The sequence below is a fragment of the Drosophila hydei genome, unplaced genomic scaffold, assembly GCF_003285905.1.
Source record: "Drosophila hydei strain 15085-1641.00,03,60 unplaced genomic scaffold, DhydRS2 tig00000283-arrow-arrow-pilon, whole genome shotgun sequence".
NCBI classification, from domain to species: domain Eukaryota; kingdom Metazoa; phylum Arthropoda; class Insecta; order Diptera; family Drosophilidae; genus Drosophila; species Drosophila hydei.
Genome location: NW_022045702.1, coordinates 1,373,660 through 1,395,977, shown reverse-complemented (window position 1 = coordinate 1,395,977; position 22,318 = coordinate 1,373,660). Strand labels below are relative to the sequence as shown.

The window sequence follows — 22,318 nt, the reverse complement described above, 5'->3', positions numbered from 1 at the left end:
AGTCAGACCAAAAAAACTTTCTATTTTGACAACAGTTGGCTTCGTAATCTATATTCGACGACATATTTCAAAAGTTAATGCATTTTCGCGAATAAATTTTCATCCAATTATTATTAAATTTTTTTATGGCTTAGATAACGTTTCGATTACTTCATAATATAAAGCAAGCTCAACTGAACAAGCGCTTAAACAATAACAACTGTTTATATATATATATATATATATATATATATATATATATATATATATGATCAAATATATATATATATATATATATATATATATATATATATATATATATATATATATATATATATATATATATATATATATATATATATATATATAGCTATATATATATATATATATATAGCTCATTAATATGTATATTTTATATGTTTTGCGTTTTTATTTAAACAATTTGAACACATTTCCCAATCAGGTAATCTATATCTATATTAACTACATCCAGCTTTATATCAGCTAGTGTGTCAGTGCAAGTTTTCCCTTAGTAGTTCCATTAGGTAGTATTAATTTCATTGCGCATGGCAATTGTGAATGTATCTAGTTATTCACAGCACATATTTAACTCTAAGTACGTCCTTTCAGCTCCACTTCGTATTTCTGCTTGAGTTCGTCAGTAAAATATATATTGATATATATGTATTGTTATACTTCAGACAACTTCTGTTCAATTTTCTGTCTCGTTACTTTTATCATATCAACGCCAATGCCCGCTTCTCGCGCCTAAAGCACAAGCCAGTGCCAGCGATCACCGCTGCCTTATCTTTCTTCAATGATGTCAGCGTCAGCCTCAACTATCTCGCTTTCACCCCTCATACAGTTGCTCCGCCTGACCGCGATGGCTAAGTTTCATTACATTAACTACTACGGATAAATATAGTTTTGGTCCACTTAAAGGCGCTCAATTTGCCACAGCCTTCGGATAGTCCACGTCCTTGGAAAAGAGATAGACCTCCCGCCAGTTGACATCTCCATATTCTCCACAGGATTCCGGATTCCAGTTGCTGATCAAATGGCGCGCGAGCTGCTCCTCGTTGGCAAAACGATTCGAGTTTTGCCCACAGACAGTCACAAAGAAATTGGCAAAGTGTTGGTTTAGCTGAATGCACGTCTCAGTGTGGGACTTACTGCATGGGTCTTTGCGTTCAACGAGCTTCTCGTACGCGGCACGCTCAGGATGAAATTGGCAGCCATAGAATGGAAATCGTTTGTGCTCGATGAGCGTAATGAAGATCTCGTCGTTGGCCGACTTGCGAGTGGCCAGCACGCGCCAATCGTCGGCAGCCGCGCCCAGACTCTTCTCCGTGATGCAGTATTTGTGCTGATGGCAAGCAAAGGGCTCGGACTCCAAGAGTTCATGCAACTCCGGAGCAAGGCCACTAAAGATCTTTGACTGGCGATAGTCGGCCGTCAGCTCAAGTGGAAGCGCATTGAATATTTTTCCGCATTTGGTGCGCTTCATTTGCCGCGCTGCATTTTTCATCATCAACTGAAAACCCAGGCAAATGCCCCAGATGGGAAAGCAATTTCCCGCTTCATTTCGCTCCAGTGCCAGTTCATAGATATATTCAATTGTCTTTACGCACTCATTGGTTAGCCGCGGGTTATCTGTGGCTGGCTTGTCCTCATCGTCTAGATAGACAGCTCCACCGGGCAGCAGCACGCCATTTACGAGGTGCATCATCGACACGTAATAAGTGCGATCACGTCCGATCCTACAATAAGTGAAAACAATTCAGTTGCATACGCATAAACAAGCGATAGAGCACGGCAATATCAATAAGAAATGCGCTGGGCATTTTGCCAACAACCCTGGCATGATAAGCAAATTCACAAGAAAATTTTACTTTACCCTTGAAATTCAGTGCGGGTATATTTTCTTGATACACGGAGTAGCCGACTAGGTTATACCCTAAAGCACAGAGGCTGCATTTGGGCTGCATAAGTAATTGCTGAATAACTTTTCTTTTCGATTGTATGAATGGATTTTCTTAGTCAAATTGTGTAAACGTGCCATTATCACGTTCATTCATTGATATTAGGTCTAGATACGTGACCTATTGCAATTCATACGAATGGACAGACGGACAGCTCGCTGCACAGTGGAGTCTACACTGAATCTGACGGCAACTTTTTGAAAGCGTTCAAGAGACCAGTGTCAAAAGAGGCTCTAAGAGTTGCCAAAATTAATTTTAAAAAACTTAGTTATATTCAATTTTGTTATTGAATTGCAAGAGATTTATTGCACAAATATTTGAAATTTTTTTAGCGATTTATTGATCTATCAGTAACCAAAGAAACATCGCAGAAACAGGTTGAAAACGTTTAATCACACCGTAAACGTAGCACACTGTGCACAAAATCATTTTATAGCTCAAAGAATTCTGTTTAAAATTTCTCGTTGGATCAAAATATTATCATTTTGGCAGCGAGAAATGAACAAAGGCCCCGCTGTACGTCCGTGGACTCATAATAAATGATGTATAAAATGCACACCTGAAGCGCGCAATTTCGGCATTGCTCAGCTACGGCCAACTCACCAAATGGGTATGACCAGTGCGCCCGATGCCTCTAAGTGCTTAACATATGATGTCGGCAAATAACTATGCCAACTATGCCCAGCGCCAAAAATTGCATCTAGCGATTGGGCCAGGTCCATGCACACGATGCCAATGGAAGTTGGGCGCTGCCTGAGTTTTAGGTCGTCCCGCTCCTGACCCAACCCCACTTTAGGTTGCATTCTATTGTTTCGCTTATCGAAAGGTACGTGAAATTTTATAACAGACTGAATGTTCGCTATATCGAAAATTTTGTATTTTAAGTAATTGACAGCCATAAATGCTAAATAGAAAAAATTTAGAAAAAAAATTATAATGCTAATCGTACTCACCAAATGGGCACGACACGCGCCCCAGCGGCTTCCATGAACTTTACGTAAGACGCGGCTATATAGCTGGCCGGCTCCACGCCGTAATGCTTACTCAATGAGCTGGCTATGTCTACGCAGACAATGCCCACAATCGGGCGCGGAATTGCATCCGCACTGTTCGCCATTTGAGGTTCTACTGACTGCGCCCAGCGGCAATGGCAGAGAATGCCAAAAAATACAATAAATAACACGAATCATATCGAACGCAGTGAGAGAAGAGAAACCGCAAACTGGCTGAGTCATTGCATAAACAATGCATAAACAACAATACACTGAAACGTGGCAAAAATAGTCCTTCTGCTAGCTTAACTGCCTTAAGAGCAAACAAGTGGCAAACAAGCCGAAAAAACTGTTTGTTATATTCAATTTTGTTATTGAATTGCAAGAGAACTATTGCACAAATATATATACATTGCACAGGGTACATGCACACATGCACACACCCACGCAGCTGAGCAGCTGCGCTTAGTCAAGAGAGAGTATGAGCCCCACTGTGAGAACTTATTTGTTGTATAACTTTTGTTCTAGATGAACTTTCTTAAGGTAATTTTCGGGGCATATTTATGGCATCGAGAAGCTTGCCTGATGAAGCACAATTCTCTATTATAATGTGTTGTTTTTCATCGTAGGGAGCCTACGCGGCTACGCTTAAAAAACGTTGCCAAATTATCGATTTTTATCGATATTAAGAAAATAACGAAGATGCATTTCAAATTATAAATTTCTAAAGCTTTTATAGTTTACGACGGCCAGACACTCAGACGGACAGGGTAATTCACAGTTTTCTGTCGAAAGTAAGAGATGTGATTTGATCTGATCACATTGAAAATGGAAAATCAGGGTATAATGGTTTTGTGCAAGTGTATGTAACAGGCAGAAGGAGGCGTGGCAGACCCCATAAAGTATATATATTCTGGATCAGGACGACAAGCCGAGTCGATTGAGACCTGTCCGCCTGTCTGTCTGTCCGTCTGTCTGTCTGTCTGCCTGTCTGTCTGTCTGTCCGTCTGTCTGTCTGTCTGTCTGTGTGTATGTGTGAACGCGTGGATCTCAGCATCTATAAGAGCTAGAATCACTCATTTTTTCTATGCGTGTATTCTTTTTTATTCGAAGAATCGAAATTTCGATTGAATTGTGCTGAATTATTAGCTGCTACTTAAGTTCAAATTTGCAAGTTAGAAAGCAGTGCAGTGGCTGCGTTCATAGAGGCGGCGCCCGTCAGCGATTAGTCTCGGGTTCAATCCTTGCGGCGACGGGACATGTTTTATTGTTTTTTTATTTTTTTTTTTATTTATGAAGTGGTGGTGTTGCGCAAACAATCCGGGTTCGAATCCTGGTCTCGTAATGTAGTTTTTTTTTTTTTTTATCGGACACCCCGACTAGAGCTTTCTTAATTGTTTTTTTTTATCGGACACCCCGACTAGAGCTTTCTTAATTGTTTTTTTTTTTAATAAATTCGATAGAGTTGACATAGATCTTAGACTAATCTTTTTTTATTTCGTTACAATTTGCAATTTGTGTAAAATTTGTATAGCCAATTTAATGGAATGGAATACATTTTCAGTTTTTTATTTTTACTCACTTCATTTTCTAAGCTTATTTACGCATTACTTTTATATATTTTAACAAATATTCTTTTTGGTCCTCTTAGCCATTAACTATGCTACAGTAAAGAATTTTCAATTCATTCGTTTTAACAAGAAACGAAGCATACTTTTAGGCGGCTGTAAAAATACGAAAATCTATAGGCAATAAAAGTAAACAAGCAATGAAAAAAATTATAAAAAAAGAGCAATAATTAAATGAGATGACTTAATATGAAAAGTAAAGGTATACTAAGTTTATGAATGCAATTTTGTAAACAATAAGTCAATAAGAATAAGATAATGCTAGCGTTTGTTACGAAATGTCTCTCCAAACACACACAACTTAGTAATTTAGCTTTGGTAAGTGATAAAGAAAAATGCTTGTTTATGTTTATACAATCTTTATGGACAAGTAGAAATTAAATGTCAGGAGCTCTGCTAAATTAGCTGCATAAGCGCTGCCAAAGCAAACCCACAAAATGCAAAATATAAATAAAATCGGCTAAATTGCGTTGCTGCAGCGTTGCGATATGGATCTTCGAATAGATATTGCTGCACATAGCCAGAGCCGATAATCGAAGTATATTCTGGTTTGTAGTTGTAGATCAGTGCAAGCGCCTGCTCTGTAGTATTGGCATAGCTGTGGGAATTGCGACGGGCCTCGTTGATGAAGAAGTCGGCGAAATATTGTGCACTGTGCACCGCTGCGGAAGAGTGGGGCACATCTTTGCTCACGAACTCATAGAGCGATTTCTCTGGATGAAATTGTACGCCATAGAAGGGATAAGTCAAGTGCTCTATGGTGGACACAAACTCAAAGCCATTCAGATCATGATTTAGGGACATGATGCGCCACGAGTTGTTCAATTTAGGTACAGTAAAGCTCTGCTCCGTGTAGCAATAGCGATGATAGTTATAGGTAACATTCTCATTGCTCAACTGCCAGATGACCTCCTCGCTGGCCCCGCCAAACAAACGACTTTCTTTGTAGTCTGGAAAAGAGTTGCCATTGTATAGAATATAACTTCGGTACGCTGTCATGGTAGCTTACCCTGCTTCAGTTCGAGGGCCAGAGCCTGTGATACAGATTGGCAATTACTGCGCGTTTCCGTATTATTTGCCATTTTGAACACAAGCAATTCCATACCCAGACAAGTGCCCCACACCGGGAAATAAGTGCCATTATCATTCAGCTGCTTGGCAATTGCAATCAAGTGCTCGCCCGCGTCGCCATAGCCATTTGTCTCATTGAAGTAAGTCGCGCCGCCAGGTAGCAGTAGACTAAATGCAGTGAAGTTTACAAATTAACAGATTTAACCATGGCAGCTATTCCATTGGCATACCCATTGATCTTCCTCAGCAGCTCTTCATAGTAGCTGCGATTGTGTCCAATGCTTGAAGAGTTAATAAGATGCCATAAATTAGCTTTAACTTATTTAAAATCTGTCTGTCATGGCACACTATCACAATTGTAAACAAGCACGACTTATCTGATCTTGAGAATGATAAGACTTGTCTATTATCTTCGTCAACACTCACCCAATGGGCACCACCCGACCGCCTGCGCCCTCCACAAACTTCACATAGGAGGCAGCTATATAGCTAGTGCCATTGAAGTGCTTGGCTACTAAGCCATCTGGATAGGTCTCCTGGGCGAGCACACCAATGATGGGGGATATGGTGCCATTAACATCGGCTGCAGCAAATGGTAGCAACCCCAGCAGCAGGCACAGACTGATAGAGCTGATCGTCCTCAACATTTTCTCAGTTTGTTGTTCTTCGATCTAATGCGCTCGGCTCTTCCAGTCGATGAGCTAAACGGCACTGACATGGCGAAACAAGAGGCATTTTCAATTTAAATTCAATTTGTTCGACAAATATTTGCCAAATGACGTGCTCATGTGTGTGTGTGTGAGTGTGTACGAGTGAGTCTGTGTATCGGCAGGTGTAAGTGATACGAGAGAGTGTTTGAGTTTGTGTGTACTCAATGCAGGGCTAGCTGATTATATTATTATCACCGGGCAGTGATTTGTCACGGGGAACTTTTATCTGGTTTTTGGGACAAAAGTACAATAATTAAAGCTAACTTAAGCAGTGACCACGCCTACGTGGAGCTCGTCTACTGATCGCGCATGTCACCAGCACAGGCACCAGCAGCAAGAAAAAAACTAGTCGAGCAATTACAATTACCTTACAAATGCGAGTCATTAAATAAGTAGCACCCTAGCCAAGTGTCGACAGGTGATTTTCGTATTTCTCATTACATTTTCCACTTTAATCGATCGTTGGTTTTTGGAAAAAAAAACAAACAAAGAAACAAAATATCAGTATAAGTCTTTGCCGGTGCTGCCAGCTGTTTTGGTTCTTCTTCTTCGTCTTGTTTCCGTATGTTGGGTATCGATGTACGATCGAGTAATCGATTTGCATATGCATGCTCAGTTGGCCATCAGCTGTTGCTGTTTCTTTTTAATGCTGCTCTGTATGCTGTGTAAATATTTCATTTCCACCAACGTCTGCTTCACCGCAGCCAAATCGTTTGTCTCGAATTGTGCCGTTAGTTTAAGCGCCTTATCTGCTAGTTCTTGGACTGACTGTGTATATAGCTGCTCTAGCGTTTTGCTGTCGGCAGCCTCTTCCACCTCCTCATTGCGCTCCATCATGGCCATCAGAAAAGCCGTGTTTAGTGCGCTGTTATCCTGCGGCATCTGCTCGCCCTCCAGCTCCAGCATATATTGACCTCGCTCCACGGGTGCCGCCAACGTTTTATATGCCTTATTGATCAGCGAACTCCAGTCCGCTGAATTGGTTTGCTCTCGGGTAGTTCTGCAGGTGGTAGCCACTCATTAGTGATGGAGCGCCAATTGTTAATCTGATAACTCACTTATTGCTGTATTTATCAGGATGCACACGCGCCTGCATTTGCCGGAAACGCTGCGTTAGCTCCGATGGTTGCAGCGAGAACTTGGTGGGAAAACTTAGCAGCTCAAAGTAGTTCTATACGAGGGAAAAGCCAGCACACAATTATTTATGCATATTATAAGAGCGATTCAATTACTTGCCGTGTTATTATCCACATCCTGCAGACTGCCGCAATCCCCACATATCATGTTCTTACCCGGTTTTTGGCAATTCCAGCAAACCGAGGACGCATGTCTCGCGGTTAGTCCATTTATTTCATTACAATTTAATCCATTAAAACCAGTTCTCAAATATGCAAACGTTCTGCGCATTTTTCGATAAATAATAAAAAGTAAAGCTCTTATCAATTACACAAGCAAACAGAAAAACAAAAAACAGCTGACACAGCAGCACCCGACAGTCTGGCAACACTGTGATACAGCTCTATGCTTGCATTCTCTTTTAACAGAATGGAAAATATAATTTTGCATTGAATGCAATCGTCATATAGCAGACACAAAAAAAAACAAAGAGTGTATATGTATACAAACGTATATATTTTTATATTTAATAAAAATGTAAAAAATATACGAAACACTTCAAGTTGTGTTTGCTGCTCCAGGTGAGGCTCGAACTCACAACCCCGGCATTGCTCATACACAGTTACTGATTATAAGTACCGTGCGCTAACCAATTGCGCCACTGGAGCCTTCGGGATTTTTTTTGCCAAATGCCCTATTTGAAATCAGAATACAAATCCCAATCGTTCCCGCAACCCCTTTTACTTAAAATCCTACTTAGATCTTAAACTTTTACAGTGGTACGAAACTGAATACTACGATAAATTAAAATCATATATTTTAATGAATGTTTGAAGTTTATGAAAGACCATAAGACGCAATCTGCTTTTACTTTTGACAAAGAACATATTTATTTGTATTTTGTATATATAATAATTTCAGGCTTACAAAACTATTATTTAGATTGAGTCTTTTCTGTAAGCTCGGTAGTTGTTCATTTCGGTGGGAAATGTCTTGTACAATTCCAGTAGCAGATTTGCTTTGAACTTTTTCAAGCTCTCGATTTTGCCCTTTACCTCTTCATTTTTGGCAAGCGCCTTTTCCACACAGTCCTTTGTATAAAGCTGAGGATTCTTATCCTGGTCGATGTAATCGAAGAACACCTCGAAGGGTACATATACATCCTGCACTTGGGGCCGCAATTTGTCAATTTCCTGCAAACCGGTTACCAAACTGTTGCTGCATTTACCAACAAAAAAGAATTGTTTAAGCTTGGTTTATTAATCCGGCGAAGATTTTCTTACATTTTCTGATTGAGAACGTTTTGGCCCTGTGGCTGAAAGTCGCTAACGATTATACGTATTTGCCGCACATTCTCAATAAACATTTCAAGTTGCGTTTCCAAGTTTTCGAGTGGAGAGGTCATCTTTAGCAATATTTAAGTACTTAACAGAAGTTTTGCACAATTCTGTGTAATTTTGTTTAACCGATTGTTGTCTGCACAGCTGTTTGTTTATATCTGTATCTGCTTCTTCTACCTTTCGGCGTTGCATACAGTCTATCGATAAGCACTTGTAGCGACGTGCGCCTATCGATAGTTTACTCACACGTTGATTGTGTGCTAGTATCGATACACTGCCTGCCGGAGCAAACAGCGAATGATTTTTATACTTTTTAATAAATATAACAACCTAAACAAATTATATTGAACTTTAAATATGTCTGACGGCGATTTAGATGCATTGCGCGCACAGCGCATGGCTCAATTAGTAAGTAAAGGCAAAACCATGTGCTTAATAATGTCAACGGCTATCTTATTGCCAAATGCCAAAAATAGCAGCAAAATAAAAAATAAAATTAAATAATATAAATAATTTTGAACAACGAATAAATCGCTTTAAATAAATACTATGCAAGTTATGTTCGATGGCTTAAAGCACTTTGTATGACTCATAACTTTTGCTGTTGTCGCTGGCTTCATGCACACCTGTGAGAAAAAGGGTATCCGCTAATCGATATACCCTTCAATGCTTATATAGAGTGGCGGCGCCGGCAACAATGCTGAAAAACAACAGGCTCAGCAGGAGCAAATGCGCGCCCAGGAAGAAATGAAGCACTCAATACTCTCCCAAGTGCTCGACCAGCAGGCGCGCGCACGACGTAAGTAAACAATTGGTACAGTGAAGCCTGGCTAACACAAGCATTCTCAATTGCAGTCAACACACTGAAAGTGAGCAAACCAGACAAAGCACAAATGTTCGAGAACATGGTCATACGCATGGCCCAAATGGGCCAAGTGCGAGGTAAACTGGATGATGCACAATTCGTGAGCATCCTAGAGAGCGTCAATGCCCAAATGCCACAGAGCAAATCCACTGTGAAGTACGATAGACGCCGTGCAGCCATAGACAGCGACGACGACGAAGACTATGGTTGCTGATTTTTGCTTAAATGGAGTTGAATTGCTTAAGTTTTCCTTTTCCAGGCAACAAAATTCGAATTCAAAAACAGATGTGCTTTAGAGAATCCGCTAATTTTAACAACTATGTTTATTAAATGAAGAAAAAAGAGAGAGTACAGTGGACCTTGGCGTGTTGCTGATTTCTGTATATACTAACAAATGCATTTAATGGCAGATCTTAATATTCATTGAGGGTATTTAGAAATGACATTTCTTCCATTAGAGTTCGAGTCAGTAATCTCATTGTTTTGTTTTTTAAAGAGATCGATTATATATGATAGAGTGGATTATTATATAACAGCCTTATAATGTACCACTTTCTATTTTTGCTTCTACCGTCCTAGGGTTTTATCAATGATTTTATTATCAGCTGCAAAAACTATATCTCCTATATTTTCCTTATTTGTTGTAACAATTCTAAAATACTTTTTAAAATAGTTTTCAAATCCTCTTTCTCGTGACATCTATTTATATCCCTTTACAGAATATGCTTCTCATTATCTCCCGCTCAAAAGCTTATTAATGTAAGTCTAAATCCTTTCATTCAAAAAGACTGCTTTTAAAGTAGAGCTACTGTTACGCTAATAGAATGCTGCGATTTTTAAAAATATCTTATAGAAACTCTACTCATAAATTATGATGTCCAAAGTCTACTGATCAAGGATATATATATGCATATATACCTATTAGCAACTCTTCAGTTAAGTGTTACACATTTCGTAGGGTATACAAAAATCGTTTAGTAATTCAAAAAATTATTAGTTCTATCAGCAAAATGTAGTTTATGTCGTTTAAAATAAGACTAGATTTTGGCTTAATGCAAGTACATTGTGAATTGTGAGAATTGCACTAACAATGGGATGAATTTTTAGCTTGGGAGTAGATTCTCCTGCTGTTCTACATATTCTTTTAGTGAGACTCCACTTCCTGTACTTCTTATAGTTATCCTCCTGCTACTTCTAAGTGACCACACAGGAGTACATTTTTGGATATTCCTCTCGAGCACTCTTCCTTCTTATACAGCTGATTTCTGACTTCGTCCTTCTATTGTTCATTATTCTTCTTTAGTTCATCTTCTCTCTACTTCTTCTTGTTACGGTCCTGCTTCCTCTATTCCTTCTTCATCTTGCAATCCTCCATGCTGCTTTACTCCTTCTTTTCGTGATCCTCCTCCTGATCTTCCTCTGTGACCAGACAATCGCCACAGAAAATGGAATACATGATGAGCGAGAGAAAGCCCAGTGGCAGGCCAAAGATGACAGTCATCAAAACCGGATTGCCACGCCACATTTCGCGCAAGGAACGCTTCAGTTCAAAGAGTGCGCGATTCACTCGTACAAAATATGTATCTCCACCGTAGGCAGTGGCGCTCTCATTGCTAATTGATTCGAGGAACAGGTGAAGCGCCTGTGGCGTCATCTGGAGCGGATCGTCGTCGGGTATATAATGATGCTGAGTCGTGGAATTCAATGCTATCAAATGAGGCGTGGGCAATTGGTCCAGTATAATGGAATGTGCTATAGACGGATCGCCAATCTGAAAGAGTAAAACGAGTAAGAACTAAACTGAATTCGGTTTAGCATCCTGCTTACCCATCCAAATTGGAATTTTTCATGGTAACGCGGTCGATGCTTGCGTATGACACCCTCAACCATATCCCTAAACTCCAGCTCGTGCGTTGCTATCTGACTCAGCTTATCCTCCTGCACCACAGCGAGCACTAAGAACTTTTTCGTCTTTAGCAGCTGATGGATATTGAAGCGCGTGACCCTTGGGAACAGCGTGAAACGCTCCACATTTACCCATTGGAATATGGTTTCATTGACGTCATTTGGATCCATTTCGTGAGCCACATGTCCGTGTGGATAGAAATGATGTTGTTCCTCCTTGTAGACAATTACAGCGGGCAACTTCTCAAAATCAAAATGCTGCGCAGCAATCTCTTCGCTGGTCGCATAGAAGAAGCCATGCTCCTGGTAACCCTCGGCGGCTGCGTAGTATGTGTCCCAGACAACGCCTTGCTGTGCACCCACAAACATGAAGAAGATCGTATGGGAGCCCTTCAACATATCCACGCTGTCTGTCCGGGTGACCAGCTGGACAGGTGGCCCGGACATCCTTAAAGCGTAATCCACCAGCTCATCCTTGCTGCGATCACCATTGTAGTTAAACTCCATGTTGCCCTTGATAAACATAATTGTGGGATAGCCACGTACTTTGAATTCTCTTGCTGCTGCAGGATATTTGGTGCAATCCAATCGACCCACTCGGACATTTGTCGCATGGAGCGCCTGAGCGACTAGCGCAAATATCGGCTCCGTCTTTTTGCAATAGCCGCACCAAGGTGCATAAAACATCACTAACCATTGACCTTCATGGCGCACATCGATGAAGCGATCGCTTAGCTCAAGGACACGCGAGGATATGGCCGGTGTGCCGAGGATCAACAGAAACAGCAATGGAAGACTCCAGCCCCATATTGATTGATGCATTTTGCTGGCTGCTGCTGTTGATGTTGCTGAATGGTAATTCGTTATTGCTATTGCATAATTAATTACGTTTCATGCGGGTTTTTTGCTTTGGTTCACTGTCATCAATAATTAAATTAGCAAACAATGATAACTTTTCTAAAACAGAAAAAAAAATCCACCCCCATACTTAGTTGTTTAGCTCTATTGTGAACTAGCCTTATGACACTGTGACTTGCCGCACAAAATATCGATGACTAAATCCATTATATGCGATTGTTGTGACTGACATTGTTTACATTGCGTACATCGAATTGATAAATGTACTTTTAGTTATTTTCTAATATTTTTTAAGTTTATCTGCTTCTAATGTTCACTTTATTAAGACCACTTCTCACAACTAATTCTGCGCTAGCTTCATTGCACATATCGATAATTATAACACTCGCTTACAATGCGCCGTGAATGGCATTGTTTACATCGTGGTTTCTGCAGTCTGGCAAGGCCAAAGTCAAACGCGCTTGACACACGTGCGAATTTGTTTTCTTTAAGTAAAACTCAATTTTAAGCAAGTTTTACAATGAAAACAGACTTGCCCACCGTATCAAAGGGCATCGCCCAGTTGCACAATGTGCGTTTCTACACAATAAAGCCACGTGCGATTGTTTGTTTGGCCTACAGCCAGGCTATTAAATGCCTTGCGCTCAGCCGGTGAGTAAGAAATTTATATTAAACTTGAGAAACAATAAAATTAAGTTAATTTCTATATGCTATGCAGTGATGATGGCTCCATAGAGCTTTGGGACATGCATTATGCGCCCTATTTGGAGAAAGTTATACAACTAACACCCGAATCGCAAGCGGAGAACATGGCCTGGGCAGGCAGGCGCCTGTTCTCAGTGGATTTGACAGGAAAGCTAATTGAATGGGATTTGAATACGTTGCAACCACGCCACGTGCAATCACCGACGGGCAATGCGCTGTGGTGTCTGGATGTGAATAGTGCTGAGACCGAACTGGCTGTCGGCTCTGAGGAGGGACACATCAACCTAATGAACATTGAGCAGGACGAAATCAACTATAAGTTGCTGTTTAGAAAGCAACAAGGACGCGTTCTCTGCTGTAAATTTGATAAGCCAGGCAAACGCCTCGTCACCGGATCAGTAGGCGCTGTACGCATCTGGAACGTTGCCAATGGACATACCCTGCACACAATGACCCTCTCAGACAAGGACGTCATTGTCTATGCACTGCAAGTGTTAAAGGATAATACAATTATAGCAGGAGACTCGGCGGGATTCGTTACCGTTTGGAATGCAGCGAATGCAACACAAATTGAGTCCTGCAAAGTACTCGAAAAGAACGTCTTTGCTTTGGCCATAAATGAGGAGGAGGATCGTCTGGTTTGCAGTGGCATGCAACCACCTTTGATACGCGTACTCAGCAAAACGCAAATCAAACGCGAAGATTCTGTTTGCGAACGTTGGATTAGGTTTCTGCAACGCGATGTGCACAGTCATTATGTCAAGGCACTGGTTGTTATTGGGGATCGCATTATTTCTGGCGGCCAGGATGGTCTGCTCTGCATCTCAACACGCGGCTATTCCGCCAAATATGCGCCCTATCTGCCTGGCAAGAGTGCTAGCCTAGCATCGAGTGGTAATTTATTGCTCCTTCGCTATCCGCAAGATTTGCAATTGTGGCGTTTGGGCGTGCCGCATGATACAACAGAGAATCAAGAGCAGCGTCTAGCTGCGGGCAGCTGCGAGCAACTGCAGCTAAAGCAAATGCCCGAGAAGCTATTGCAGCTTGTCGTGGGAGCCAACAAATTTATACAGGCAGCTGCCATTTCGCCGGACAGCAAATGGCTTTGCTACTCAACGCTCGACGAGCTGCGTCTGAGTCGTTTACAATGCGAACCGCTGGGCGTGCAGCGTTTGACAACGGATTTGCCCGCTGAGTTGGAACCGGCTAGCTTTATAATCTTCGCCAATGAGTTGCTTTGGCTGCTGCACGCACCAACGCGTCAAATGCGCTGCTTTACCCTGAGCGAGCAACAGGTGGACTTTGCTTTTAGCATCGATTTGAGCAAGGAGATGAAGTCACATATTAACTTGGTGGAGCTGTCTCCATGTGGCAAATACTTGATCGTAGCTGGCACGAATCATAGGATTGCCATTTGGCAGCTGCGCGGCGCAAAATCAAAGCATTTACTCAATTTGCCTCGCTACCAAGCGCCCACCACAGCGCTGGCCATGCACGAGGGCAGGCCAAACCTCGTGGTTGCCTATGCGGATGGACGCATTGTGGAATTTGATGTGCAGAAGCGGCGCTTGGTCTGTGAGACCGAGGAGCTCTTTGAACTCGAAGAGCATCCGCATAGCATTCGAGGCATACTGCTCGATGCCAACAATCCAAATATAATCATTGTCTACGATGAAGTGTATCTGTATGTGGTGAAAAGCTATGGGAACGAAAAGCGGCATCAGACTGTGCCTTCGAAAGCCAAGAGGTTGAGCAAGCCCGTGGAGTCAACGGATATAAGGACTTTTGGATTGAAGATGCGACTCAATCGGGAGGTAAAGATCATAAGTCTCTGATTTCTCAATTGAAGCTTCTAATTTTCTGTGCTTCCTTTCAGCATTTGGTGCAGGTCTGCAGACTTAACGAGCAGGAGCTGGTCACGGTTGGCGTGCAGACGAAGAACTATTTGAATATGCTGCCTGAACCTTATCAGCGCAAGAAGTTCGGCGCTGCGTAGTTAGGAATTCACTGTAGCACTACAGTAGTAACTAGTTAAGTTGTATAAAACAAAGTAAAAGAAGAAAAACTGTTTGTTGATAAAATTGAATGCATTTCTCAGCTGGATTCGTGCCACGATAGACACTCGCTAAACGTGGCAACATGTGCAGTACAGTAGTAACTGGTGCACTAAAGCTAGTCGCTAAAAAGCCTTTACAGTAATAACTCAACATGTTGTTCATCACAACTGAATGCCTTTGGCTTGTACAAGAATTTGTTCAGAATTTGTCGACTGTCAAGAGAGAGAGAGAGAGGCTTGTGGTACGGTACACACTGGCTACACATGCCAAATGTGCTATGCAATTCGTTTCGTTTTGTTCTGTTATTTTGCTTTATTTTCTTTTTTGGTTTTGGTTTTACACTGTCTAGCCAACGTCTAGACAAGTGCATACCACACAGACAGTCGAAAACGAACACACGCAGCGCTAGAGTGGGACAGGGGCAGCAAGCGAGTCTGTTTGTTGCACAATTCAACTTTTAGCTCAAAAACTCATTGCCCAGCTAGGCCCTATCGAAACCGCTCCAACCACCCGCCCAGTGCCCACCGTCGGTGTCTGTGGCTAAAAGTATCCTGCAGCCATATTCCAATGCACTGGCATTGCCTGTTCTCGTTCGGGTCCTCTGGGCTTCTCCTCCATTTGCATACAAATTTTTCTAGTTTTTTGTGTGTGCTTTTTTTTGCTTCTCTCTATTTTTTGGCATCCGTTTTCCTGCTGCGGTTGTGGGCGTGCCTGTTGGGCATTTGTCGGCCGCATTTCCATTTGCATGAAGCGCCGAACGACACACGATGCCAAATGGACATAAATAATCACTGATGGAAATTGTTTAGCTTTTCAAATTCGACGTCAAGCATTTAAGCCTAAGCTGAATTGACATTTGCCCAAAGGCAAATTGAGCTTTAGAAAACAGCTACAAAAGCTTTCAAAATAATGCAACAGTTAATAGTGAATAGCTTGAGAAAACTTAAGCTTCAGGCTTGTGTTAAGCCAGCCTCTCAGCAGTCAGCATTATATAGCGCGTTGAGCTTAAGCCAAGTTAATGAGAGCTTAATATCACGTAGTGTAATAGGTTAGTATATTCTCAGTCAAAAGCTCTCGTAATGTTAATGAACTTCTAGCTAAAGGCAGCTTTCAGACGCTTGCAAAGCTTAAAGCCACTGGAAGTGGGTCAAAAGCTGCTGATAAAGCTTTGAAAGCTTTGTAAGCTTTTATAGATCAATGACTTAATCATCCACTGTCTCGACCTGTTACGCAATTGTTACGCATACGCCACGTGTGACGGGCAGAGAGCTCGTGCCCACAAAGTGGGAGAATACAAACCGGCAATTGAATTGAATCACGCCCTTTGCCCACATTGAGGCATTAAAATGCACTTAACGGCAGCGGCAGCGGCAACAGCAACGGCTCAAGCCACAAGCCAAAGCCAACGACAGCTGCACAGGTGGCCTGAGGGGTGGGCGTGTCAGTCGAGGGGCTGCAAGCTGTGGAGTATAGGCAGCTAAAACTTATGCAAACTACGCGACCAAATACAACTAAAGTCGCAGTCGAAGTCGAAGTCGAAGTCGAAGTCTACAAAGGAGTCGACTGAAGTCGCGTCTAGACAGCCAGTAAAAACTTTGGGCGCTGGGCAAACTTTGCAGCTGCCAACAACAACAGCAGCAAATAGAAATGCTCGCAGAGCAGGCCAGACTAGGAGATACCCTGTATGACTAAAAGAGTTACGAGCATTAGATTTAGTCTATAAGCTCCTAGCTCTTGTAAGGCTTAAGAGAGAAACTTGTTTTGAAACATCTGTTATAAATCGATATATATCGATTGTATCGATAAATTATAAAACCTGCGGTACAGAGCTTAGCATAAGATAGGGATATACTTTGTATAAAGAGCTATATATCAAAACAAGAGCTGGGCAATATCGATATTTATCGATGTGCTCAAAATGACTAAATTAAATTGTAATCGATTGACAATCAGCTAAAGGCAGCATGATAAAGCTGCTAATGGTTGAATCCAGTTTCGATATTATCGAATAAGTCAGCAAAAGAAAAAGTTGATAATCGATATAAATCGATAAATGTGAAAAGTCAATATTAAGTTTATGCTACACATTGAAACTTACAGCTGCTTGCCAATCATCTACTGCCATATACCCCTAGTGCCGCTAGGCAATTACAGGGTATGCGCCCAACAATGCAGCTGAGGCGGCGACAACACATTTTGCGCCTTTTGCTAGTGAATTGCAAGTCTGGCTCTGGCTCGGCGTCTGGGCAAAAGTTGAACGCGCTGACACGGCAGACATTGTGTCGACGTCGGCGCATGGCGAACAATGCCTCAAATTGACATTTAATTGGTTTGCAAATTAGCCCGCTGCCAGGAAGTGAGCACGCCTTCAGCTGAAGCTGCGAATGGAGTTGGGAGTTGGGAGTTGAGAGCCGGGAATTGGAGCTGGAGCTGCTAGTAGACGCATTGGAATGCCGCCGCAAATGATGCAGTGCATCATCTACCTCCACCTCGCCCTCTCTACAAGGATAATTGCCGCAGTCTAAGCATGCGGCAAGCGGGGGCTGGAGGCGTGCCAGTTTGTTAATGCTTAACCCCACCACCTCATAAACAAGGGCGCGCAAATTGGCCGCTAATGAACGAAATGAGATAAAGCTTAATTTGCATTTAATAATATTAACGCGTCGCTTGTGGCACATAAAAGTGGCAACACGCCGTTGGGGTAAGGGGCACGCGGCATGCCTGTCAGACAGAGAGGGCAATAGCATAAATCGCATGCGGTTGTCATGACGCTGCATGCGACCCCTGCAGCGGTCTAGACAGCGAGACAAGGACTGCCGCTGCTGCTGCTGCTACTCCTGCTACTCCCGCTGCCAGAGGACACGCTAAGGACAAACGTGGCTGTCTGCTAGCTGAGCGCAGGCAGACAGGGTGCCAGCTCGTAACTTTTGAATGCAGCTGAAGCTGATTGAATTTTATGCTCAACAAAAAAGCAAATCAACTTAAGTTTCAACGTGATAGCAACTCCGCTTAGACTCCCATGCACAAAGAGAACTCCAGCTCCAGTGGCTGCCACAGCGGGGCACGCAAAGGTCATTTGTGGGTGGCAGCGCTGCAATTCAACTTGGCTTTTCCTGGGATTTGGCCAAGTCTTCGCGTCAGCAACTTTTGCGCACTATTCGGCTCCAATTGTATTTTGTCCTTCGAAAGGACAAATGCACCATAAACAAGGAAGTAACAGAAAGCCCGGGGTATGCACGCAGTAACATGCATGGTTATGCTTCCTGAAAGCGCAGTCAAAATGTTCCGAGTGCTCATTTTATGATGCACTTGGCGAAAAAGTCGAGTTGAGTGTGAAAAAATCGAAGTGAAAAGGGAAAAATGGGAAGAAAAAATAATTTTAAGACTAGGAAAACTCACATAGCTGCTATCTATGCAGTCATTTCTTTCAGTGTAGAGCATAAGCCAAGCACTTATCAACGCATAGGTATCTTAAGTATCTGAGACCAGAAAAACTTTCAGCTGTCAATGGGAAATTTGATTCGACTAAGATGAGAGTTGATAGCAAAACTTTGAAAAGAGTTCAAGTAGGGGTATTCCCGCAGCTAGTTAAGCTACCAATTTATTTAGTGCTGCGTGCAGAATTGTGGTTATAATTTTAATGTTATTGCTAGCCACAACACACACACACACACACACACACACACACACACATTTTAACCACTTTTCCCACAACAACAACAATAAAGTGTATGAAAAGAAGCGAATTAACAAGTGAAACGGAACGTGCAACAGTCGCTGTTGTTGCATTGTTGCATTGTTGCACTGTGTTGTGTGATTTTGTGTACGCGCTTCGTTTGCAAGTGGCAACCACAATTTAATTAAGCCAACAAAGCCAACAACCAAGACTAAGGCAACGGCAAAGGGCGCAAGCGGCAGTTAGCCCGGCCAACATCATTATGAGCCAGGGCAGCAGCGGCTGATAGACACATGCGTCGCGCTGCCAAGCGGAGTGCTGCCATGCAGCATAGACATCGGCACTGGTACTGACCGCAAAAGAGTGCACTGAGAGAAAAGCGTGGGCTAAACTGTAAGTTCTACGTACGTTAGCATTAAGAGTAGCTCAGTAAATTTTTTAATTGATAATAAAAATACAAAAGTTTGTTGAAGAGACATGAGAGAGTGCTTGCCTGTCTAGCACATATCAGGAAATCCAAGGATTTTTACTTCGCTTTCTGCCCTTAAAACAGCTATACGAACTGAAGAATATTCCTACTTTTATATATTCTTAAGAAGAACTTGCATACCAATTTTTATGACTTTAGCTACTATAGTTCTTGAGTTATGCTGAAAAACAGCATAAAGTTTCTAAGGCAAGCCTTATCGATATAAGGCAAATATGAGACATATTGATGAAAGCAGATTCAGAAGAACTTATATACCAATTTTTTTAAATTAAACTCTAAAAGTTCTCGAGATATGCTGAAAAAACGAAAGTTCCTAAGTTGAGCTCTATCAATATTATGAAATTAAAATTAGGAAATTATTAAATATTTTTAAAATCAGATTCGAAAGAGCCAGTATACCAATTTTTATGACTTTAGCTCTTATAGTTCTCGAGTTATACTCAAAGAATCATAGATTCCATATTGAGCCAGAAAAACATAAAAAAAAATATTATATATTATTAAGCAGCATATGAGTCCCTTTAGTATATAGAGTATATTGAAGCTCACATAGATAGCTATGAAAACAACAGCCTTAGTATGCATAAACCCTATAAAAACCCTATATAAATGATCCTATTAACTTTCGTTTAGCTAATTTTAATTAAGTTTCCAAATATTAATTCAAACTTACTTAAGAAAAATTAATTTTTATAAATTTCCTAAAACAAAATCTGAGCTTGATTTAAGCTGCTTTCGCTCAGTGTATTCATTCTGGCCTTCTGACTTGCTGTCGTCAGCTCTTATGTGCCACTGTGGTTGCCGTTGACATTGTTGTTGTGCCAGCCCCACTTGACCACTTGGACTCCAGTCTGTCCCACAGCTGGCACCCATTTTGCAGAGCTCTCCACCTGCTTTCTAGCCGCCCCTTGCAACATTGTTATTGCAATAATTTGATTAAATTGAACGCTTTAAGTGATTTGCATTTAAAATTTCAATCAATATGTTGCGACGGCTGCTGCACACCACCTGTAGCCGCACACAAAAAGGAAGTCGTCTGGCGCCATCAAGCTGCGCCTCTGCTACACTTTTCTCTCTCTTCGCTCCCCCTCTCTGTCTCTCTCTCTCTCTCTTGCACTTGTGTGTCCGGCGGTCTAATCATGCAGAAAGCAACCAATGTCTGGTTCGTCTAACGACGAAAATTGCTCACTTTGCTGGCGGAAACCATAAACCGTTGCAAGTGGTCAAGCCAAGCTGCAGCCAGACTGCACCACCCAAGCCACAGCAACCACTCCTACCACCGGCAGCAGTGCACCGTTAAACTTGTCGGAAGGATGTGTTGTCGCTCGACGCCCACTGTTCCAATTGCATTAAGTACTAAATTATTTTGTCGCCTCGATTTGCACACAGTCACGAGTTGTCCAATTGGAATTGCCCGCCAATTGGAAACGGTGAATGGGCCGAGGCTTGGCTAAGAGCTTATTTAAACGATATACCAGTTTTTTGATAAGTTTGTTGCATTCGTCAGAGCTTTACAGATTTTTAGATATATTGCTGGCAAAGCTTACCAAAATTCAAAATAATCTCCTTTATATAATTATATAATTTATATAATTTCTGTATTTCTACGCTCTAAAATACTTTCTCATTTACCTTCATCAATTAGTAAGTAGCATAATTAAATTATTTTTTAGGCAAAAACTCTTTTTTATGCATGTCAAGTGTGTGGTCTAACAATGGGAGTGCTCGACTTGGTAATACCCTACAAGATATTATTTCAAATTTTCAAGAAACAATTTCAATTTTAGCTAGAAACAAATTGCATAAATTTTAATATTTTCTAGGAATTAGTAGTCTGTGAGGCTTGTTTGGCTATGTAATACCCTGTAAGCTCTGCCACAATTATTTACAAATTCACTGAGTGTAAATTCGCTGGGTTATATATGATACTTGAATATATTTAGGAATAATATTATTTCTGTGGGGTATGCAGGACCAGTTAATACCCTGTAAGTTCTGCTAGAACTATTCAAATTTATTGAATATAACTTTGCTAGACTTTATTTAGCTAAGTTGTTGGTCAGCAGAATAGAATTTGAGTGGTGTATGCATGACTTGTTAATACCCTGTAAGACCTTTTTCAATTCTAAATTCAATTCTAGTCTAAATTCTTAATATATGCGCAGAGTTTCCAGTTACTGCTCTTAAAGTACTAGCCTAAGCAGTGCATACCCTCTCTATACCCTATCTATCTATTGTGAATGGCTACACACACAACTCACAGTTTAAGCTTTCCTCAAAATGCTTAACACTTCTACAATTTTCAATTGTCTTTTACTTTATACAATGTTTATATATTATCTTATTTATTTAAGCTCACAGGGTATTTACTAGTCGTGCCCTGGGGTCATATTTCAATTTGTATTTGCTTTTAGTTTCTGTTCTGCTGATTGCATTTCTAGTTGCTTTCGTTGCCTAAAGTGCAGTCTTTTCTTCCAGTAATTATTGTAAGTTCTCATTCCCAACTTCAGTTACAGCTCCATCATCATCATCATCATCACCATCATCATTCTCAACATCTTCACGTTTGCATTGTTCTTTGCTAACATCAACAACAACAACATCGTCATCATCATCATCGTCGTCGCCGCGTCGTTGGCTCCTTCCGGCGTCAGTTTTGCAGTGGAAACTTCCTGATTTTGGCTTAGGCGCCGTCTGCTGCTTAAATGTATGTGTGTGTCTGTTATTTTGGCCAAAAAGCCCTGTCTAAGGACTTTTGTCTGAGTGGATTTTGCCCTGCAGTTTATTTTTGCTGTTGTTGCAGCATTAATTCATGCAATTTCGCATGCAATTTTCACGTGACTTCATTTTTGAATTTCCAGTTTTATTTTCCTCCACTTTGCAGTACGCAAATAGCTCATGGAATGCAACAAACTCCCTACAACGACAACAACTCTACACTACT

General features: G+C 41.4%; 7 protein-coding genes and 1 non-coding gene across 10 annotated transcripts; 2 read left to right on the top strand and 6 right to left on the bottom strand.

Moving 5' to 3' along the window:
- Window positions 1–403: 403 nt before the first annotated feature.
- On the bottom strand, window positions 404–3,078 carry LOC111600478 (gamma-glutamyl hydrolase). 2 transcript variants are annotated; one of them, XM_023316588.2, is made up of 2 exons: window positions 2,915–3,078; window positions 404–1,739 (listed from the first exon to the last, which is right to left on the bottom strand). In XM_023316588.2, exons 1-2 carry the CDS (start codon window positions 3,076–3,078, stop codon window positions 926–928), a joined length of 978 nt encoding a protein of 325 aa, XP_023172356.2. In that variant the 3' UTR covers window positions 404–925. The 2 variants fall into 2 exon arrangements, with proteins under 2 accessions (XP_023172356.2, XP_023172357.2); XM_023316589.2 differs by lacking the exon at window positions 2,915–3,078 and adding an exon at window positions 2,565–2,859.
- A 1,830-nt stretch (window positions 3,079–4,908) lies between these two features.
- LOC111600468 (gamma-glutamyl hydrolase) lies at window positions 4,909–6,797 on the bottom strand. Of its 2 annotated transcripts, none has more exons than XM_023316574.2 (5): window positions 6,730–6,797; window positions 6,079–6,363; window positions 5,883–5,933; window positions 5,591–5,820; window positions 4,909–5,531 (listed from the first exon to the last, which is right to left on the bottom strand). In XM_023316574.2, the coding sequence occupies exons 2-5, from the start codon at window positions 6,297–6,299 to the stop codon at window positions 4,978–4,980; spliced, it is 1,056 nt and encodes a 351-aa protein (XP_023172342.2). In that variant the 5' UTR covers window positions 6,300–6,363; window positions 6,730–6,797; the 3' UTR covers window positions 4,909–4,977. The 2 variants fall into 2 exon arrangements, with proteins under 2 accessions (XP_023172342.2, XP_023172343.2); XM_023316575.2 differs by lacking the exon at window positions 6,730–6,797 and adding an exon at window positions 6,627–6,645.
- Window positions 6,798–6,955: 158 nt separating this feature from the next.
- On the bottom strand, window positions 6,956–7,846 carry LOC111600469 (iron-sulfur cluster co-chaperone protein HscB). Its single transcript, XM_023316576.2, has 3 exons — window positions 7,599–7,846; window positions 7,421–7,533; window positions 6,956–7,362 (listed from the first exon to the last, which is right to left on the bottom strand). The coding sequence occupies exons 1-3, from the start codon at window positions 7,767–7,769 to the stop codon at window positions 6,975–6,977; spliced, it is 672 nt and encodes a 223-aa protein (XP_023172344.2). The 5' UTR covers window positions 7,770–7,846; the 3' UTR covers window positions 6,956–6,974.
- A 205-nt stretch (window positions 7,847–8,051) lies between these two features.
- Trnai-uau lies at window positions 8,052–8,146 on the bottom strand. Its single transcript has 2 exons — window positions 8,109–8,146; window positions 8,052–8,087 (listed from the first exon to the last, which is right to left on the bottom strand). It is a non-coding gene; the product is annotated as a tRNA-Ile (tRNA).
- A 247-nt stretch (window positions 8,147–8,393) lies between these two features.
- Window positions 8,394–9,004, bottom strand: LOC111600466 (mediator of RNA polymerase II transcription subunit 10). Its single transcript, XM_023316572.1, has 2 exons — window positions 8,762–9,004; window positions 8,394–8,696 (listed from the first exon to the last, which is right to left on the bottom strand). The coding sequence occupies exons 1-2, from the start codon at window positions 8,881–8,883 to the stop codon at window positions 8,417–8,419; spliced, it is 402 nt and encodes a 133-aa protein (XP_023172340.1). The 5' UTR covers window positions 8,884–9,004; the 3' UTR covers window positions 8,394–8,416.
- A 76-nt stretch (window positions 9,005–9,080) lies between these two features.
- Window positions 9,081–10,041, top strand: LOC111600467 (programmed cell death protein 5). Its single transcript, XM_023316573.2, has 3 exons — window positions 9,081–9,226; window positions 9,497–9,617; window positions 9,674–10,041. Exons 1-3 carry the CDS (start codon window positions 9,176–9,178, stop codon window positions 9,895–9,897), a joined length of 396 nt encoding a protein of 131 aa, XP_023172341.1. The 5' UTR covers window positions 9,081–9,175; the 3' UTR covers window positions 9,898–10,041.
- Window positions 10,042–10,627: 586 nt separating this feature from the next.
- LOC111600465 (protein disulfide-isomerase TMX3) lies at window positions 10,628–12,500 on the bottom strand. Its single transcript, XM_023316571.2, has 3 exons — window positions 12,477–12,500; window positions 11,511–12,421; window positions 10,628–11,454 (listed from the first exon to the last, which is right to left on the bottom strand). Exons 1-3 carry the CDS (start codon window positions 12,481–12,483, stop codon window positions 11,065–11,067), a joined length of 1,308 nt encoding a protein of 435 aa, XP_023172339.1. The 5' UTR covers window positions 12,484–12,500; the 3' UTR covers window positions 10,628–11,064.
- A 369-nt stretch (window positions 12,501–12,869) lies between these two features.
- On the top strand, window positions 12,870–15,207 carry LOC111600464 (U3 small nucleolar RNA-associated protein 4 homolog). The gene is made up of 3 exons (XM_023316569.2): window positions 12,870–13,097; window positions 13,165–14,965; window positions 15,028–15,207. Exons 1-3 carry the CDS (start codon window positions 12,967–12,969, stop codon window positions 15,145–15,147), a joined length of 2,052 nt encoding a protein of 683 aa, XP_023172337.2. The 5' UTR covers window positions 12,870–12,966; the 3' UTR covers window positions 15,148–15,207.
- The last annotated feature ends 7,111 nt before the right edge of the window (window positions 15,208–22,318 follow it).

Bases quoted from the DNA above. Each gene is read 5' to 3' on its own strand.
- LOC111600465 (XM_023316571.2), bottom strand. The intron at 11,455-11,510 runs GTAAGCAGGATG...TTACTCTTTCAG, and splicing joins AAAAATTCCAATTTGGATGG to ATTGGCGATCCGTCTATAGC.
- LOC111600467 (XM_023316573.2), top strand. From the start codon at position 9,176: ATGTCTGACGGCGATTTAGATGCATTGCGCGCACAGCGCATGGCTCAA. The intron at 9,227-9,496 runs GTAAGTAAAGGC...ATGCTTATATAG, and splicing joins CACAGCGCATGGCTCAATTA to AGTGGCGGCGCCGGCAACAA. The intron at 9,618-9,673 runs GTAAGTAAACAA...TCTCAATTGCAG, and splicing joins CCAGCAGGCGCGCGCACGAC to TCAACACACTGAAAGTGAGC.
- LOC111600468 (XM_023316574.2), bottom strand. From the start codon at position 6,299: ATGTTGAGGACGATCAGCTCTATCAGTCTGTGCCTGCTGCTGGGGTTG. The intron at 5,934-6,078 runs GTGAGTGTTGAC...TAACTCTTCAAG, and splicing joins GGTCGGGTGGTGCCCATTGG to CATTGGACACAATCGCAGCT. The intron at 5,821-5,882 runs GTATGCCAATGG...CACTGCATTTAG, and splicing joins CTGCTGAGGAAGATCAATGG to TCTACTGCTACCTGGCGGCG.
- LOC111600478 (XM_023316589.2), bottom strand. From the start codon at position 2,764: ATGCAACCTAAAGTGGGGTTGGGTCAGGAGCGGGACGACCTAAAACTC. The intron at 1,740-2,564 runs GTGAGTTGGCCG...CACTTATTGTAG, and splicing joins GCACTGGTCATACCCATTTG to GATCGGACGTGATCGCACTT.
- LOC111600466 (XM_023316572.1), bottom strand. From the start codon at position 8,883: ATGACCTCTCCACTCGAAAACTTGGAAACGCAACTTGAAATGTTTATT. The intron at 8,697-8,761 runs GTAAGAAAATCT...TGGTAAATGCAG, and splicing joins AACGTTCTCAATCAGAAAAT to CAACAGTTTGGTAACCGGTT.
- LOC111600469 (XM_023316576.2), bottom strand. From the start codon at position 7,769: ATGCGCAGAACGTTTGCATATTTGAGAACTGGTTTTAATGGATTAAAT. The intron at 7,534-7,598 runs GCAAGTAATTGA...TCCCTCGTATAG, and splicing joins AGGATGTGGATAATAACACG to AACTACTTTGAGCTGCTAAG. The intron at 7,363-7,420 runs GTGAGTTATCAG...TACCACCTGCAG, and splicing joins CCTGATAAATACAGCAATAA to AACTACCCGAGAGCAAACCA.
- LOC111600464 (XM_023316569.2), top strand. From the start codon at position 12,967: ATGAAAACAGACTTGCCCACCGTATCAAAGGGCATCGCCCAGTTGCAC. The intron at 13,098-13,164 runs GTGAGTAAGAAA...TATGCTATGCAG, and splicing joins AAATGCCTTGCGCTCAGCCG to TGATGATGGCTCCATAGAGC. The intron at 14,966-15,027 runs GTAAAGATCATA...GCTTCCTTTCAG, and splicing joins AGATGCGACTCAATCGGGAG to CATTTGGTGCAGGTCTGCAG.